General features: G+C 42.0%; 1 protein-coding gene across 1 annotated transcript in view; it reads right to left on the reverse strand.

The window, feature by feature from the left end:
- gckr (glucokinase (hexokinase 4) regulator) overlaps window positions 1-17,195 on the reverse strand; it is a 61,521-nt gene extending 44,326 nt beyond the window's left edge. The window contains exons 1-4 of the mRNA XM_055635538.1: window positions 17,003-17,195; window positions 3,948-4,103; window positions 3,697-3,765; window positions 457-525 (exon numbers count right to left, since the gene is read on the reverse strand). Of these exons, the coding sequence (XP_055491513.1) occupies window positions 457-525; window positions 3,697-3,765; window positions 3,948-4,103; window positions 17,003-17,053 (345 nt within the window). The 5' untranslated portion in view covers window positions 17,054-17,195. The remainder of the gene's footprint in view (window positions 1-456; window positions 526-3,696; window positions 3,766-3,947; window positions 4,104-17,002) is intronic.
- Window positions 17,196-18,266: the final 1,071 nt, after the last annotated feature.

Here is an 18,266-nt window from a genome sequence, read left to right on the forward strand (position 1 = left end):
TCCCCCAACATCGGGAACATGTTTCTTGCCTCTAGTGTGTCCAATCCTTTAATAATCTTATATGTTTCCATAAGATCCGGTGAATTCAAAATTCCAGTGAATACAAGCCCAGTCGCTCCATTCTTTCATCATATGTTAGTCCCGCCATCCCGGGAATTAACCTGGTGAACCTACGCTGCACTCCCTCAATAACAAAAATGTCCTTCCTCAAATTAGGAGACCAAAACAGCACACAATACCCCAGGTGTGGTCTCACCAGTGCCTTGCACAACTGCAGTAGGACCTCCTTGCTTCTATACTCAACTACTATTGCTATGAAGGCCAACATGCCATTAGCTTTCATCACTGCCTGTTGTACCTGCATGCTTACTTTCAGTGACTATATGCTTACTTTCAGTGACTGCATGCTACTTTCAGTGTGATAATAAGTGAGTAGAAATAGTAAGTCATACATACAGCAAGTAGAAATGCTAATCTTCCTGAAGTTCCGCATCCGCTCAGCACAATCAGGTTATCTTCAGCATCCTGAAAATATATATCAAAATATTTGTTTAAAGAAAAAATCATTCATACATTTAGTAGTGGCAAAGTACGAATTCACAAATCTGCTCAGATCTTCAATTCCCCCGACTCTGACGATTACTGTATATCAGTAACAAATTCCATTGAGACTTAAAGCCCCTAATCTTTTGTTCATTAAGATGAGACCTATTTTTGTAGACAAAGTGATCCTAATAATGTTCAAAATTAGTTCCAAATTAATAGCCTCTATTGGGAAATCTGTATGATGATGTTAGGGATTCAAAAAAACAATTCTCAAGAAATAATTAGGGACCAAAAATTGAGCATTAACACTTTTTCTGTGGACTCCTGCCATCATGGAGAGTGGAGATTGAAGAGGAAATGAACACAAGGCAATTTTGGGTTAAGGGGGAATGGTTTCTGGTATGGACAGATTTGGAGCAGAGATTGGGACAAATATGAGGAGAGAAAAGAGGATGTAATGAGGGAGACAATCAGAGGGTTAGTGAGAAGAAAGGAATGAGGTAGGTCAGAGAGCTCATCATGGATACTGAGCAACAGTTTGGGAGAGGATTGGAGGTGCGGAAAATAGGAAGCTGATTTGTGGACCAGGGAAGTGGAATTGGTTGTGAAGACATTAGGGTGCAGGGCACGTTTGGGAAGAGGAGTTTGTGGAATAGGTTAGATTGTTGGGGTTGAAGGTTTCAAGGTCAAGGTTTCAAGGTCAGTTTATTGTCACATGTACCAGTTAAGGTACAGTGAAATTTGAGTTGCCATACAGCCATACTAAGTGAACATATATTTGGCACCTGGAAAAAGGTATCACTGTATTGTACTTACTTCTAATAAATAAATAAATACATAAAAAGAGTGAACAACAAGACACACAACCACGTAAAGGTTTTATTATTTAAAATTTGTTTTAATTTATTTTTATTAGAAGCAATTGTACAAGGATAAGACGATCGGCATAATAATTATACAATTATTGTACAGCTTCATTTTTAACCTTATAACCTAAATCAAAACAAAAAAGAAAAAAGAAGTTTTGTAACTTTATACAGGAAGCAAAATAATAGGTTGTAGTCACTTCTTGGAGGAGACATTTATCACAAATAGGAGAGGCATTTGGGAAGATCTTGTTCAATTTGGACTTTGAATAGTAGAGTCTGTGTAGTATTTTAAATTATATCAGGGAGTGCCTAACATTAAGAGAGCAATAATGTATGTATAGAAGGCTTTCCTCCCAGCTATCCTTTGAGATTAATAAACCCAATTCATCTTCCCAAGCATAAGCCTAAGCATTTCAGAAAATGGGATGTGTGCAGTTAAAAGGGTATTGTAAATGTAGGATATTAACTTACTTGTATCCGCCTGTCTATTCATGCATTCGTCTAATATATCTGGGCCCATAGAATGACAGTCTTGTGTATGTGTTTTTGCATAGTCTCGGATTTGAAGATACCTAAAAAAATTACTTGCTTTCAAATGATATTTCTCCTGTAATTCTTGAAACGCGAGGAAAATCCCCTTCTCGTAAAGATCTCCTAGCGTTTTAATTCCTGAGTTTTTCCATTGTGCAAATGCCTTATCTAAAGTAGACGATTTAAACGAGGGACTGTTAGCAATTGGTAAAAGGGAAGAGAAATTGCTCAGTTTGAGACTTGATTTCAACTGTTTCCAAATTCGTAGGGTGCTATGTATTATCAGATTTTGCTCACACGTTGATTTATTCAGATGTAACATAAGCATCCACCCCATTCCTCACTGTGATGGAAGGCAATAAAGTTTAATCTTCATCTTCTTTGATTTCTCGCTGTCGGGGCAGTCAAACCATCCGCAGTCGGGGCGATCAAAGCCCCTGTCACTGACGATCGAAGCCCCCGTGGGGGTGATCAAAACTCCCGCGTTGGGACGGTTGAAATTCTCTCCGTGGCATGGAGCTCCCGAATTGGCCTCTTCTTATCTGAGACCGCGGGCTTCACGGTTAAAGTCTACAGGTCCCGCAGTTGGAACTTCGATCCCCGGAAAAGGTATCGCAAGCTCCGCGATGTTAAAGCCCCGCAGACCCCCGCCGCTTGGAGCGCTGGGTCAGTCTCTAGGAAAGGCTACCAACTCCACGATGTTCTGCCGCAATGGGGACAGAGATATGATACGGAAAAAAATTGCATCTCCATCGAGGTAAGAGATTGAAAAAAAGTTTCCTCCAACCCCCTCCCCCACCCTCCACATAAAACAAACCAAGGAACACTAAAACATACTTTTAACACATAATAAAAAATAACAAAAAAAGAAAGGACAGGCGGACGGTAGGGGAGGCAACCACTGCTGATGGCGCCACCCAGGGTAAAGGAGTAAGTGAGGTTGACCAAGGAGTGGTTTGTGGGAAGTTGGGGAACTGATCGATGAAGGGTACTCAAAGAAATGACCAGAACAGGGCTGAGATCATTAAAGGGAGGCAGTTAATGGGGAGGCCAATCACTGACAACGGCCCAGGTGGAATGAAGTGGATCAATAATGAGTTATTTTGTATATGAGGCCTGCGCCATTTCCATTGTGTGTCATTCGGTGTCTGTGTCCATGGCAACAGAGCCCACATCTATGGATACCTATCGTGTAAAATAACTCCAACTGAAATCCAAAGCAGACTACCCATATATAAACATATTGAATACATTCAGTAATCAGGATTAAAGTTAAACCTCTGTGAAATAGAGTTTAAATAGAATGTTCCACCTTTATCCCTTCCTTTCTTCTTGTGAAACATACACATTTCATTTTCTTTGTGGAGTAACTCAGATGTACAATTTACTGTGGGGTATATTTGATGATTTAATGCTTCCAGCATGGAATGTGACAGAAGCGCAGATTGGAAATTTGAGTACATAGGTTACTGAAACTGGTTCACAGTGCAGGCCATTTATAATCCGTTCAAAGTTATTTGACATCAAACCAAATGAACTGTGAATGGTATGAACTGCTCTCTAAATTGCACCAATGTACTATTTTCTGTGCATTATTCAGCATCAGCAGTGTTGGATTGTAATATTTAGCTCAAAAAACATTTATATATAAAGCCTTATGTTATATTTCCCAATAAAATGACCAGAGTTTATTTTGTCAGAATTGATAGTAAATTTGTTGAGGCTCAACAATTATCATTTCATCACCTACCCTCAGCTTCTCTTGAACTTGCTTGGCAGTGTCCTTCAAAGCCGTTAAGATGGATTCACTGTATAGTGTCTGTCAGTAACACAAAATAAATATTGGCCAGTTGCTGCATATAGTAAAGATTAATTCATAAAGAACATGCAGGAGTGACTATGACAAAAGCAGTTTTGCTGGAAGAACTCAGTCAGTCAAGCAGCATTTGGGGAAAGAGAAACACAATTTACACTGGTGGTTAGCATGGAATCATTTTGTACCTTATAGTTTGTTGCTGAGTCTTCTTCCTTCTGAAATATTTCTTCATCACATTTTTTCAACAGTTGTACAATCTGAACTGAATCTGATAGATCTATATCCTGTGTTATGGGGTTAGACCTCTCTGTGATGGGGAGTGTGTCTTCATATTCTGTAAGCTGCAATGAAAAGAACCAAAGGAAACATCTTTATATTGCTGACCATCCTCAGGAGATGGCAAATATGTATTTAAAATTAAAGCAGTAATTGGATTTGGAGTTGACTGTCGGTACGATCAGTAAGATTTCTAATCATTTTGGTCCACAATCAAAAATATACCAGTCACCAGTCACGATATTTCTGGATGTGAATTCTTTGTCCAAGAATTCACATCCAGAAATATCGTGACTGGTGACTGTTCTATACTTCTATCTCAAGTTTATGTTTCTTTCATCTATCTATATTACTAAATCTCTGATCTTGACCGCTTTTGGCCCACTGTGCTGCGATTTCCAACAGAACGCCGCCACCTACGGCCGTCATTTTTGGCCACCTCGCTCAGAGCCCCCCTCCGCCTTATGGGTGCGGAGGATTTTCCCCATTGATGACAAATCAGAGAGATATTAATGTTTTTTTTTAATATCACCATTCTCTCTTCTGCCCCTGCTGGAGGGAGGGGGAGGGACTATAAAACCAGGATGTGGTGTGCCTCACTCAATCTCTGCAAGATGGATGAAGCCAACGGCCACGTCGCTCTGAGCTCTGAATAACTGAATAAATGTCTACACAACTGTGAGTACCCTTAATGTGCTTTGAAAATGAAAATATGGTTTGTTTGAAGAAAAAGGCATTGCCTGCAAATGGTTGTTTGGGTGCTTTGGCTTGAAGTTGAAAGGCAATACTTACTGCAAATGGTGGCTTCTGAGCTTTGGTTTAAAGTTGAAAGGCATTACTTACTGCAAATGATAGCTTGGGAGCTTTGGCTTGAAGTTGAAAAGCACTACTTACTGCAAATTATGGCTTGGGTGCTTTGGCTTGAAGTTGAAAGGCAGTACTTACTGCAAATGGTGGCTTGGGTGCTTTGGCTTGAAGTTGAAAGGCACTACTTACTGCAAATGGTGGGTTGGGGGCTTTGCTTGAAGTTGAAAGACACTACTTACTGCAAATGGTAGCTTGGGTGCTTTGGCTTGAGGTTGAAAGGCACTAGTAACTACTTACTGCAAATGGTGGCTTGGGTGCCTTGGCTTGAAGCTGAAAAGCACTACTTACTGCAAATTGTGGCTTGGGAGCTTTGGCTTGAAGTTGAAAGGCACTACTTACTGCAAATGGTGGCATGAAGCGGAAAGGCACTACTTACTGCAAATGGTGGCTTGGGTGCTTTGGCTTGAATTTGAAAGGGACTACCTACTGCAAATGGTGGCTTGGGTGCTTTGGCTTGAAGTTGAAATGCACTACTTACTGCAAATGGCGGCTTGGGTGGTTTGTCTTGAAGTTAAAAGGCACTACTGCAAATGCACTTTCTTCCTGTTTGCACTGTATATTGATTTTAGATAAAACGCTACCATTTACGGCTGTGATTTTTGGCCATGCACCCTGCTTTAAATGGAATTTCAAGGAATAGCCGCGAGTCAACTGCTCGCTCACCTGCCGTGAGTGAGCTGCCAGCACATCAGGCTTGAGTGACTGAGTTGTCACCCCAATAATCCATTTGGCCCACATGTCCATACTAGCCCTCAGAAAACCAGTCCCTTCGACCTACAATACCCATACTAGCACTCCAGAAAGCCCCCCCCCCCCCCCCCACTTGCCACCAATATTGGAATTGGTGGAGAGGAGGAATATTGCATTGGAGGACCAGCCCTCCCGTGTTAACATGGGACCCAACGGGTCCCACTTAGTCTAGTATATTACTAATACTCTCATCTTGTTTGTTTGTATGCGTGCGTGTGCGCGGCGAGAACCCCAAACCCTGCCAAAACCGTATGCAATAGCACTAAAAATTTGGCCCACCTTAATCACCATTGGCCTGGGATGTAAATGAAACAAGTTTTGTCCGTATTGATGTTGTATTTTACAGGTCATTGACGTTTTAAACGTTACAAAAATCACTTTTCAAACCACTTTTCCAGTTGCCCGGCCCGTCAGCCGCGTTCGACGTCACAATGACGTCATAATGGGATCCCGAATCTCATTTACATTAAAAAAATCACAATTTAAAAAACATTTTTTTTACATAATACAAATTGCTAAATTAAGATTGGGAAGTACACATATGATTGCCATAAAAGATGAAAGATCATAAATAAGTTTGAAGGAATAAATAAATATTTTTTTAAATTCATGTTAAGAATTTGTAATGCACAACATAAAACAAATTGGTTGCTGGCAGTATTTTAGCTCAGCACATCATTAAAAACTCACCAGAACCTCACATCAGTGTGGGTGAGATTTACGGAGTATTTTATCGTCGACTGATTCATAAATACCTCAAATTTATCTCAATCTTCATGTGGAGGAGAAGGCTGCAAATAGCACATTGATAGCGCATTGGATCACAGCCAACAATTCTGTGTTTTTCACATTAAATCACATGGAGCAAAATCTCAAAATTGCTGTCATATTTATTGTATAATGACAGTGAAAGCAATCTCACTCTCCTTGCTATCAGAAACTCTGGACCCATAAAACTTACCTGGATGTAGCTCATTCTTTACATGGGGCCCCATTGATAATGAAAACATACTGACACCATGTTATTCATACAGAGCTCAGTCATACGAAGATGGCTGCCCAATATGCAGGATTACATTGGACACCAGCTGTCTGGCAACTTTAGTGGAGGCTTGAAGTCCTCTCCAGCATACCCCTATGCAGAGAAAGAGTGCCAAAGAATGTAGGTCATCCGCAGGAATTGAGATAAAAAACCTACTGCATAAAACAGTTGGAGCATTAGGCAGCACTCCAGACATGTATCAATAAGTTGGACTGATCTCACAACGTGCAGTGTGATCAGCTCATTTGTGCAGATGCATTGTTAATGTGGAACATTATCGACTTGATGCCAGGTGTAATGTATTCATGCATATTCATGGCTATGTTAATGAGTTGGTGTTCAATATAAGCAGGAAATGTTGGGTAATAAATCCCTCTCTGATCCAGGCAACTTGCGTGTCAGTTGTTATTCATTCTGCCATCCGGAATGTAACAAAATTGGAGACGAGGATGGGATAGAGTTTGTGAACTCATCCTTTAAATACAGTGCAGGACTGTTTTGCAACATGCAGTATTGTTTAACATTTTAAACAGTAAATACGGAGTTGTGTCGCAGTTGTTTGAGAGCTGGACACGATAGGCCACAGATCCTTCTTTGCAGGGGACTGTAGTTTAAAATGGCAGATGGAAAAATCGTCGAGAGTTTGTCAGGCTATCTCCATGTGGTGTCTACGTGGCAAGATTTCGTCCTTGGGATTGTATGAGAACTTTTTTTTTTTGTCAAGTTCCTCAAGCTGAATAGCCTTTGCACAGCTAGGTTTTAGATGAATTGTTACACTAGAACAGACAAGAAATCAGGGTTTTTGAACGGACTTTAAACAAAAAGAGAACGACACGATGGTAGCGTCCACAGGCTACATCGGAAACCGTGGCACTTTTGACAAGAGTAGAGAGCCGTTCAGCTCCTATATGGAGACAGCAAACATGTTTTTCACGGCAAACAACATAATGGAGATTAGTGGTGAAGGAGAGATAGTGGCTGAAACAAATAAGGCCGTCTGTGAATGCATGAAAGCGATTCTGCTCATGGACATCGGTCCTGAAATAAACGGCACATTCGTGAATCTGCTTGCGCCCATAAAGGCAAAAGACATTATGAAGAAGTTGGAGGAGCATTTCAACCCAAAACCGCTGGAAATTGCGGAAAGCTATAAGTTTGGCACCAGAAACCAGAAGCAGAATGAGACAATCAATGAGTACGTTGTTGCCTTGAAAAACTCAAGTTTACACTGTAACTTTGGAACCTTTCTCGGACGCGCACTACGCAACAGATTTGGTTGTGGTCTAGTGGAAGAACAAATTCAGTCAGAACTCATGAACACTCCAGATCTCACATTCGAGAAAGCATGCAAGATTGCTACCACAATGGAGATGGCATCAAAGAATGCTCACGAGTTTCGTCCACCACGGACTGCAGTGGCCGTTTACAGTCACAAGGCAGTGCCTATGGCCAAACCTAGAGGCGCTAAACCAAAACCAAAATATGGTGGGGAGCCGAGTTCAGCCAGTTGTTATCGTTGCCATGGTAATCACTCATTCCAATTTTGTCAGTTCAAAATGACCAAGTGCTATAACTGCCAGAAGAAAGGCCATATCGCCTCAGCATGTCGGACCAAGCTTAAAACAGGAAATCAACAATCTGCGGGAATCAAGCGACACCAGTGAGGAGTTCACAACTTGGAGATGAACCCAGATTAGAAATGAACTTGGGTTGTACACCATTTATGCAACCAACATCGATAAGCCTACAACCAGCCAAGGCAAGGACTTTTGAACTAAACTATTGATTAATGAACAGTTAATCGATATGTGTATTGACATGGCAGCGGATTGTTCGGTCATGAGCAGAGACCTGTACGAAACAAAGTTCCCACAGATACCATTGTTTGAGAGTAAGGTCAAGCTGAGAATGTACTCGGGCGACGTTTTGGAGACATCTGGACAAATTAACTGTAAAGTTCAGCATAATGGTCAGTCAGTAACACTGCCCATCATAGTGGCCAGCTACAGAAATAAACCAACCCTCCTTGGAAAGGATTGGCTGAGCAGAATAGAGTTAGACTGGAAGAACATTTTCAGCGTCAATTTGTCCAAATCACGTCTTGAAAACGTCATAAGCAAACATGCAAATATTTTTGCTGACAGTTACACGGGAATAACAGGGTACTCTGCACACATTCAACTTAAGCAAGATGTGAAACCTGTGTATTGTCGACCAAGACCTGTACCATATGCACTAAAGCAACAAGTGGTGGTAGAACTCGACAGATTAGAGCGCAATGGAGTACTCGTGAAGACAGACCAGAGTAACTGGGCAACGCCAATTGTAGCCGTACCCAAGGCCGACAAAACTGTTCGACTATGTGGTGACTACAAAGTCACAATCAACCAAGCCGTTGATGAGGAACAATATCCTTTACCAACCTCGCAAGAACTGTATGCAGAACTTAGCGGAGCAAGAGTCTTCACTAAACTGGATTTGTCTCACGCTTATGCCCAACTCAATGTCGATAAGGAAAGTCAGCTCCAAAACCCAACAATGTGTCAGAGCTACGATCATTCCTTGGGATGGTACAGTTCTATGCATGATTCCTTCCAGATTTAGCAACTGTGCTAAAGCCATTACATCATCTGCTACAAAAAGATGTAAAGTGGACTTGGGGAAAGGAACAGGAACGTGCATATGACATCTGCAAAGAAAACTTGACAAGTGACAAACTCCTTGTTCACTACGATATGACACGCGAGATGAAACTTGCTTGTGATGCTTCAAGTTATGGTGTAGGTGCAGTGATCTCCCACGTAATGAATGACGGACAGGAAAAGCCTTTTGCTTTTGCATCCCGCACCCTTTCACCGAGTGAACGCAATTATGTACAGATAGAAAAGGAAGCACTCAGCATTGTGTTTGGAATTAAGAAATTCCATCAGTTTCTTCTCGGCAGATCATTCACCCTAGTGACTGATCACAAGCCACTACTGTGATACTTGGTCCCAAGTCAGCTATACCTTCCATGGCGGCATCAAGGATGCAGCACTGGGCAATTTTACTGTCTCAGGAAGACTACATGGTTGAGTACAGAAGCTCCAAGTGCCACGCCGTTGCAGATGCATTGTCCCGGTTGCCCCACAAGAACTCTGACATAGGAAGTGAGAACTCAATCTACACACTGCAAGTTGTAGATGAAGACTTTCCAGTGACTGCAACAGAAATTGCAACAGAAACTGAGAAATACACTGTGCTGAAGTGGATCTATGAACAGACATTGAACGGTTGGACTGAAATCAATCGATTGAACTCAGTTCTAAACTCAGAGCTGAAGCCTTTCCATAATCAACACCATGCTGTACCTGCTGTAGATTTGGGAGGAACAACAGCAGCAACAGATTAGCAAGAGATAGGACTGATTGGCTCTAGCCCAAGTGGGAGGAGAGGGGTGCAAACAGTTGAAAACTGAGGAATTTGCTCTGTAAATTGGTAAATCAGGCAATTTATCAGTCAATTTAAGCAGGACAGCTCTTTGCGAGCGGCAGTGAGTGAGCGGCCTTGTGCGGGAAGTGCCCTGTGAGAAAAGTGTGAGTCTTTGGCTCGAGAGTCTTTGGAGAGGAGACCATGCAATACGCTTGAGAGGGAGACGAAAGAAGGAGATGTCAGGCAAGCTGATTCAGTGTGATGCTTGCAGTATGTGGGAGGTCAAGGACACCGCTGGTGCCTCTGGCTGCTACAAATGCGAAAAATGCATCCAGGTAGAGCTCCTGAAGGGCCGTGTTGGGGAACTGGAGAAGCAAGTGGATGACCTCCGGTTCGTACGAGAAACGGAGTCGTTCCTCGACAAGTCCTACAGTACGATTGTTACTCCTAAGGTACTGGAAGAGAGAAGGTGGGAGACAGTGAGAAAGGGAGGGAAGCATGGAATGCCAACGTCCCCCCCGGTACATCCCCCGGGTGATGTACCTCTTGTAAACAGGTTCATCCGCTTAGAAGCTGTTGGGACAGAAGACGTGAGCGGCGGACTGGCCTGTGATGCGAATAGGGCTGTTGAGCCAAAACCAAAAAGGCCTAAGGCAGGCAAGGCCATTGTAGTGGGAGACTCCATCGTGAGAGGTACGGACAGGGGTTTCTGCGGCAACAGACGGGATGCGAGGATGGTGTGCTGCCTTCCCGGTGCCAGGATCCAGGATGTCACGGACAGAGTGCAGAAAATCCTCAAGGGCGAAGGTGAACATCCGGAAGTGGTAGTGCATGTCGGCACAAACGATGTCGGAAAGAAGGGGATGAATATTCTGCAGCGTGACTTTAGAGAGCTCGGAAAAATGTTGAAAAGCAGGACCTCCAGGGTTGTTATCTCCGGTTTGCTTCCAGTTTCCCGTGCTGGCGAGAGCAGGAACAGGGAGATACAGGACCTGAACGTGTGGCTGAGGAACTGGTGCACGGGGCAGGGATTTAGATTCTTAGATCACTGGGATCTGTTTTGGGGTAAGGGGGAACTGTACAAAAGGGACGGATTGCATCTTAACAGGTGTGGGACCAGCATTCTGGCAGGCAGGTTTGCCACTGCTACACGGGTGGCTTTAAACTGAATAAGGGGGGTGGGGTGTTGAATGGGACAGTGGAGGATGGAGTTAAAGGGAAAGGGTTTCTTAAATGTGTGAGCGTAGAGACCGAAGGGTGTAAAATGAGGGTAGAAGAAATAGGTAGCAAGGTGAAAAGTAAAAGTGGCAGGCAGACAAAACCAGGGCAAAAATCAAAAAGGGCCACTTTTCAACATAATTGTGTAAGGGGTAAGAGTGTTGTAAAAACAAGCCTGAAGGCTTTGTGTCTCAATGAAAGGAGCATTCGTAATAAGGTGGATGAGTTGAATGTGCAGATAGCTATTAATGACTATGATATAGTTGGGATCACGGAGACATGGCTCCAGGGTGACCAAGGCTGGGAGCTGAACATCCAGGGATATTCAATATTCAGGAGGGATAGACAGAAAGGAAAAGGAGGTGGGGTAGCGTTACTGATTAGAGAGGGGATTAATGCAATGGAAAGGAAAGACATTAGTCTGGAGGATGTGGAATCGGTATGGGTAGAGCTGCGAAACACTAAGGGGCAGAAAACGCTGGTGGGTGTTGTGTACAGGTCACCTAACAGTAGTAGTGAAGTTGGAGATGGTATCAAACAGGAAATTAGAAATGCGTGCGACAAAGGCAAAACGGTTATAATGGGTGACTTCAATCTACATATAGATTGGGTGAATCAAATTGGCAGGGGTGCTGAGGAAGAGGATTTCTTGGAATGTATGCGGGATAGTTATCTAAATCAACATGTAGAGGAACCAACGAGAGAGCAGGCTATTTTAGACTGGGTATTGAGTAATGAGGAAGGGTTAGTTAGCAATCTTGTTGTACGTGCCCCCTTGGGCAAGAGTGACCATAATATGGTTGAGTTCTTCATTAGGATGGAGAGTGACATTGTTAATTCAGAAACAATGGTTCTGAACTTAAAGAAAGGTAACTTTGAGGGTATGAGACGTGAATTGGCCAAGATTGACTGGCAATTAATTCTAAAAGGGTTGACGGTGGATATGCAATGGAAGACATTTAAAGACTGCATGGATGAACTACAAAAATTGTTCATCCCAGTTTGGCAAAAGAATAAATCAGGGAAGGTAGTACATCCATGGATAACAAGGGAAATCAGGAATAGTATCAAAGCGAAGGATGATGCGTACAAATTAGCCAGAAAAAGCAGCATACCGGAGAACTGGGAGAAATTCAAAGACCAGCAGAGGAGGACGAAGGGCTTAATTAGGAAAGGAAAAATAGAATATGAAAGAAAACTGGCAGGGAACATAAAAACTGACTGCAAAAGTTTTTATAGATATGTGAAAAGAAAGAGATTAGTTAAAACAAATGTAGGTCCCTTGCAGTCAGAAACAGGTGAGTTGATCATGGGGAACAAGGATATGGCGGACCAATTGAATAACTACTTTGGTTCCGTCTTCACTAAGGAAGACATAAATAATTTGCCGGAAATAGCAGGGGACCGCGGGTCAAAGGAGTTGGAGGAATTGAGTGAAATCCAGGTTAGCCGGGGAAGTGGTGTTGGGTAAATTGAATGGATTAAAGGCCGATAAATCCCCAGGGCCAGATAGGCTGCATCCCAGAGTACTTAAAGAAGTAACTCCAGAAATAGTGGATGCATTAGTAATAATCTTTCAAAACTCTTTAGATTCTGGAGTAGTTCCTGAAGATTGGCGGGTAGCAAACGTAACCCCACTTTTTAAGAAGGGAGGGAGAGAGAAAATGGGGAATTACAGACCAGTTAGTCTAACATCGGTAGTGGGGAAATTGCTAGAGTCAGTTATTAAAGATGGAATAGCAGCACATTTGGAAAGTGGTGAAATCATTGGACAAAGTCAGCATGGATTTACGAAAGGTAAATCATGTCTGACGAATCTTATAGAATTTTTCGAGGATGTAACTAGTAGCGTGGATAGGGGAGAACCAGAGGATGTGGTGTATCTGGACTTCCAGAAGGCTTTCGACAAGGTCCCACATAAGAAATTAGTATACAAACTTAAAGCACAAGGCATTGGGGGTTCAGCATTGATGTGGATAGAGAACTGGCTGGCAAACAGGAAGCAAAGAGTAGGAGTAAACGGGTCCTTTTCACAATGGCAGGCAGTGACTAGTGGGGTACCCCAAGGCTCAGTACTGGGACCCCAGCTATTTACAATATATATTAATGATCTGGATGAGGGAATTGAAGGCAATATCTCCAAGTTTGCGGATGACACTAAGCTGGGGGGCAGTGTTAGCTGTGAGGAGGATGCTAGGAGACTGCAGGGTGACTTGGATAGGCTGGGTGAGTGGGCAAATGTTTGGCAGATGCAGTATAATGTGGATAAATGTGAGGTTATCCATTTTGGTGGCAAAAATAGGAAAGCAGACTATTATCTAAATGGTGGCCGATTGGGAAAGGGGGAGATGCAGCGAGACCTGGGTGTCATGGTACACCAGTCATTGAAGGTAGGCATGCAGGTGCAGCAGGCAGTAAAGAAAGCGAATGGTATGTTAGCTTTCATTGCAAACGGATTTGAGTATAGGAGCAGAGAGGTTCTACTGCAGTTGTACAGGGTCTTGGTGAGACCACACCTGGAGTATTGCGTACAGTTTTGGTCTCCAAATCTGAGGAAGGACATTATTGCCATAGAGGGAGTGCAGAGACGGTTCACCAGACTGATTCCTGGGATGTCAGGACTGTCTTATGAAGAAAGACTGGATAGACTTGGTTTATACTCTCTAGAATTTAGAAGATTGAGAGGGGATCTTATAGAAACTTACAAAATTCTTAAGGGGTTGGACAGGCTAGATGCAGGAAGATTGTTCCCGATGTTAGGGAAGTCCAGGTCAAGGGGTCACAGCTTAAGGATAAAGGGGAGATCCTTTAAAACCGAGATGAGAAGAACTTTTTTCACGCAGAGAGTGGTGAATCTCTGGAACTCTCTGCCACAGAGGGTAGTTGAGGCCAGTTCATTGGCTATATTTAAGAGGGAGTTAGATGTGGCCCTTGTGGCTAAGGGGATCAGGGGGTATGGAGAGAAGGCAGGTACGGGATACTGAGTTGGATGATCAGCCATGATCATATTGAATGGCGGTGCAGGCTCGAAGGGCCGAATGGCCTACTCCTGCACCTAATTTCTATGTTTCTATGTTTCTATGAATTATCATGTGAGCAGGGATGCGTTAAATGGGGTTACAGAGTGGTTGTACCAGAGTCTTTGAGAAACAAAATTAAGAATGAACTTCATGCCGAACATCCTGGCATAATAAGCATGAAGGAGTTTTGTGTATTGGCCTAGTATTGACAGTGACATCGAGTCACTGGTGAGCAAAAGTAGCGTCTTCCAAAATTGCCGGAGTAAAGCACAAAAAACACAATTGCAACCCTGGTCATGGCCAAGTAGATCTTTTCAGAGAGTTCATGTAGATTTTTGTGAAAAGGGTAATGATCATTTTCTGGCACTAGTAGATAGTCATTCCAAATGGATTGAGGTTAAGCATATGGGGTCAAGTACTGCTACAGAGTGTACCATAGATGAGTTGAGATCAATTTTTGCATGCCATGGTTTACCGGAAGAACTTGTTTCTGATAACGGGCCACAGTTTCATTCAGAACAGTTTAAAGAGTTCATGCAGCGGAGTGGTGTAAAACACCCACTTGTTCCCCCATACCATCTAGCCTCCAACTGGGCGGTGGAAAGGTCTGGTAGAATTGTCAAAGATGCACAGGTTTTGAGGGGTGGTTCAAAGCTCAGCATGAAACATGGCTTGGCTAGTTTCTTACTGAAGTACAGAACCACACAACACACACCAACGGTTTACTCACCTGTAGAACTGTTGAAGAAGAGAAGGCTAAGAATATGCCTGGCTAGTTCAACCTAATTTGGCCTTGAGAGTTGAGCAAAACGAGTTAAGTCAAAATGCCATTTTGACTCCCACAAAAAGGAGAGGTACTTCAAGCCAAATGAGCAGGTTCATGTTCTCAGTCCTCCCAACAAGTCCAGTCGAGACAAATGGGATGTTGGGAAAATAGTGAAAGTGTGTGGAACAAAAAGATACTTAGTTGAAGTTGGAGATAGGATCAAAAGTGTTCATGTTGATCAAATGATTCCAGCCAAAGAAGAACCACAAACTGAACATGGTCCTAATCCCTGAGTTTTTATCTGAAAGTGAGTTGGACGCGACCACTATGATTGAAACACAAAGTTCCGTTAGTACAGACAAAGAAACAGATTTCTCTGGTCAAAGTCAGGGTACTAAAACAGAGCCAAACAAGCCAACAGTTGAGTCAACACCTAAACCTGTTACACCTGTTACTGTTAGACGATCAGGCAGGATCTGTAAACCAGTAGTCAGATTAGGTTGGTAAATTAAGTAACGCACTGTATAAGTAAAATGAAAATGTGTAGATATGTAAAATAAATATATTATGTTTATCATTTAAAATTTCATAAATACTGGTTTAAATCAAGTATCACAACAACAAAATTGTAAATGAGTACTTAGATTTAATACTTTAAAAAAGGAGAGCAGTGTAATGTATTCATACATATTAATGTATATGTTAATGAGTTGGTGTTCAATATAAGCAGGGAATGTTGGGTAATAAATCTCTCTCTCATGATCCAGGCAACCTGCATGTAAGTTGTTATTCATTTTGCCGTCCGGAATATAACACTATGTTTCTGAACCACATCAAAAAGTGCCCAGTTTAACACTGGCATTCCAATGCTTAAACTCGGGCGAGATTTAGGTGCCTGATATTTGGAATGATTAAATGCAATTAGAGTTATCTGAGTTCAAAGTTCAGGCACTTGACTTTATTGTTAGGCAGTACATGTAGAAGTTGTTTTGATGACTGGTTGATAAAATTCCCTCGTAAAGCAGTGTTTGATTAATTGGATTAGAATTTATGCTGACTAAGTACACTGACATGTTAGCATACAATTTCTCTGCCTGCTGCTTCACTGCAAAATACAGCAGGTCAAAATCTGTTCTCTGTCAAATTAAGTAGGGATTTCTGCTGCCATATCCTTGTACTTAACAAGGAGGAAGACTTGTGTTATTAGAACACTTTCCATGGCTCTGGGATCCCAAAGCTGCTTCCTGTCAAAATGAAACTTTTGAAGTGGAGTAATTGCTGTAGAGTAAGCAATGTGTAGTGATTCGTACAAAGAAAATTCCAACAAAGAACGAGAGGATAACAACCATATAATCCGTCTCTCAGTGATGTTGGTTAAGGGATAAATATTGGCCAAGGAACTTGGATTAATGCTACGGGTCTTCTTGAAGTATTGCAATGAGATTATTTATGCCCATCCGTGCAAGCAATCAAGGCCTCAATTTTATTCTCATCTGGAAGATGGCAACTCTGAAAACACAGACTATCCTCAGAACTAGAAATCTTTAATTCTGACTCAGCAGTGAGGTTACTATGAATTGAACCACGGTGACACATTTACTCTCTACTAATACAGGCAATAAAATGTATTTACACCATACAATCAACTTTTTCCAGAGGAAATCCCTTAGTATACATAACAGTAGAATCTTGACCTGGAGACTGGTGATCTCTAATAACTGAACTGCTTGAAATAAATAATGAAAAAATAGCTTATACACAGCCAATGACATGCACAATTTATTTGTTAAAACAAACAAGAGCTTCCTCCTTTACTTAATTCCTGTTAATTCTGCACCTGAAAATGTAACTAGATTGCAAGCAGAGAGGGTTAGTTATAGAATTACCTACCTGGTTTCGGTGCAGAGATTCAATATCATGCTCAAATCTATTTTTCTTCATCTTACTACAACCTTCCAGAGATCAGAGTTTTAGCCCAAGTTCCAAATTCAGAGGTTTGCAAACAAATATTGTCAATGTAGAGCTGCTTCAAAGTTGACTTGGAAAATGGTGAAACTAAATTTGATTTTCCAAATACCGCGACTTATTTTGCAAATGGGGGTCAAAATCCTACTTAATGATTAATCAAGAATTACATGTTAATCTATTGAGTCATAGTATGCAGTAACATTTAGTGATAATGCAGTATGGATTTGCAATATTAATTTGCAGTCTGCCCAACTGCAAATTAAATTATTTTATGCATTTGTCTAAAAGTACATTTTGCTCAGCATTTCTTGATTGAGAAGGGAAGCAATCCAGTGAAACAATCCACAAATTGTTTGCTCAACTATGTTCCAAAGTTCCAGAAAAGAATGCTTGTCGTTTAGGATTAAGTTGCAGGCAGTAGTGCAGCAGTTTCAATTATCTGACTTTCAGTTGGGATCTGAAAGGCTTTAAAGCCACTGCACCAACTCTCTTTCAGGTTCTCAACCAGGTCTTCCAAATTTCTTCTCCCCTCCTATAATCAGTCTGAAGAAGGGTCCTGACCCAAAAACGTCACCTATCCATGTTCTCCAGAGATGCTGCCTGGCCCACTGAGTTACTCCAGCACTTTGTGTCCTTTTGTGTAAACCAGCACATACAGTTCCTCATTCCTACATCTCAATCTCATCCCCTGGATCAGCAATCTCAACTCCCAGCTTGACTACGATAAACCTCGGGTCAAGAGAACAGAAAAATCATCAAACAACACCTATTTGATACACTTTTGTATGCATCAGAGAATATCTAAGCTATTTGGCTGCAAAATTCCCCACATTGACAAACTGTACACTGCAAGAGCCAGGAAGCGAGCAGGTAAGATCATCTCTGACCCCTTTCACCCTGGCCACAAACTCTTTGAAGCTAAACTAAAAATTAAAATGTTTTATTATTAATGTTTAATGTTTTATATGTCATTCTTAATTGTTACTGTTTATCGTGTTGTTACTTGCGAGCGGAGCACCAAGTAACACCAATTTTACTTCGGAGTCACGTGAGTGACTACGTGAAGAACCCCGCTTACGACGCATGCGTGTTATATCGCTACGCGCATTGCAACTCGTCATTGTTGGGAGGAAGGACGTTCCTCCCAAACGGCAGGGTTTTCGAACCTGCAATAGAAAGGTAAGGG

This window comes from Leucoraja erinacea, chromosome 5 (genome assembly GCF_028641065.1).
Source record: "Leucoraja erinacea ecotype New England chromosome 5, Leri_hhj_1, whole genome shotgun sequence".
Classification (NCBI taxonomy): domain Eukaryota; kingdom Metazoa; phylum Chordata; class Chondrichthyes; order Rajiformes; family Rajidae; genus Leucoraja; species Leucoraja erinaceus.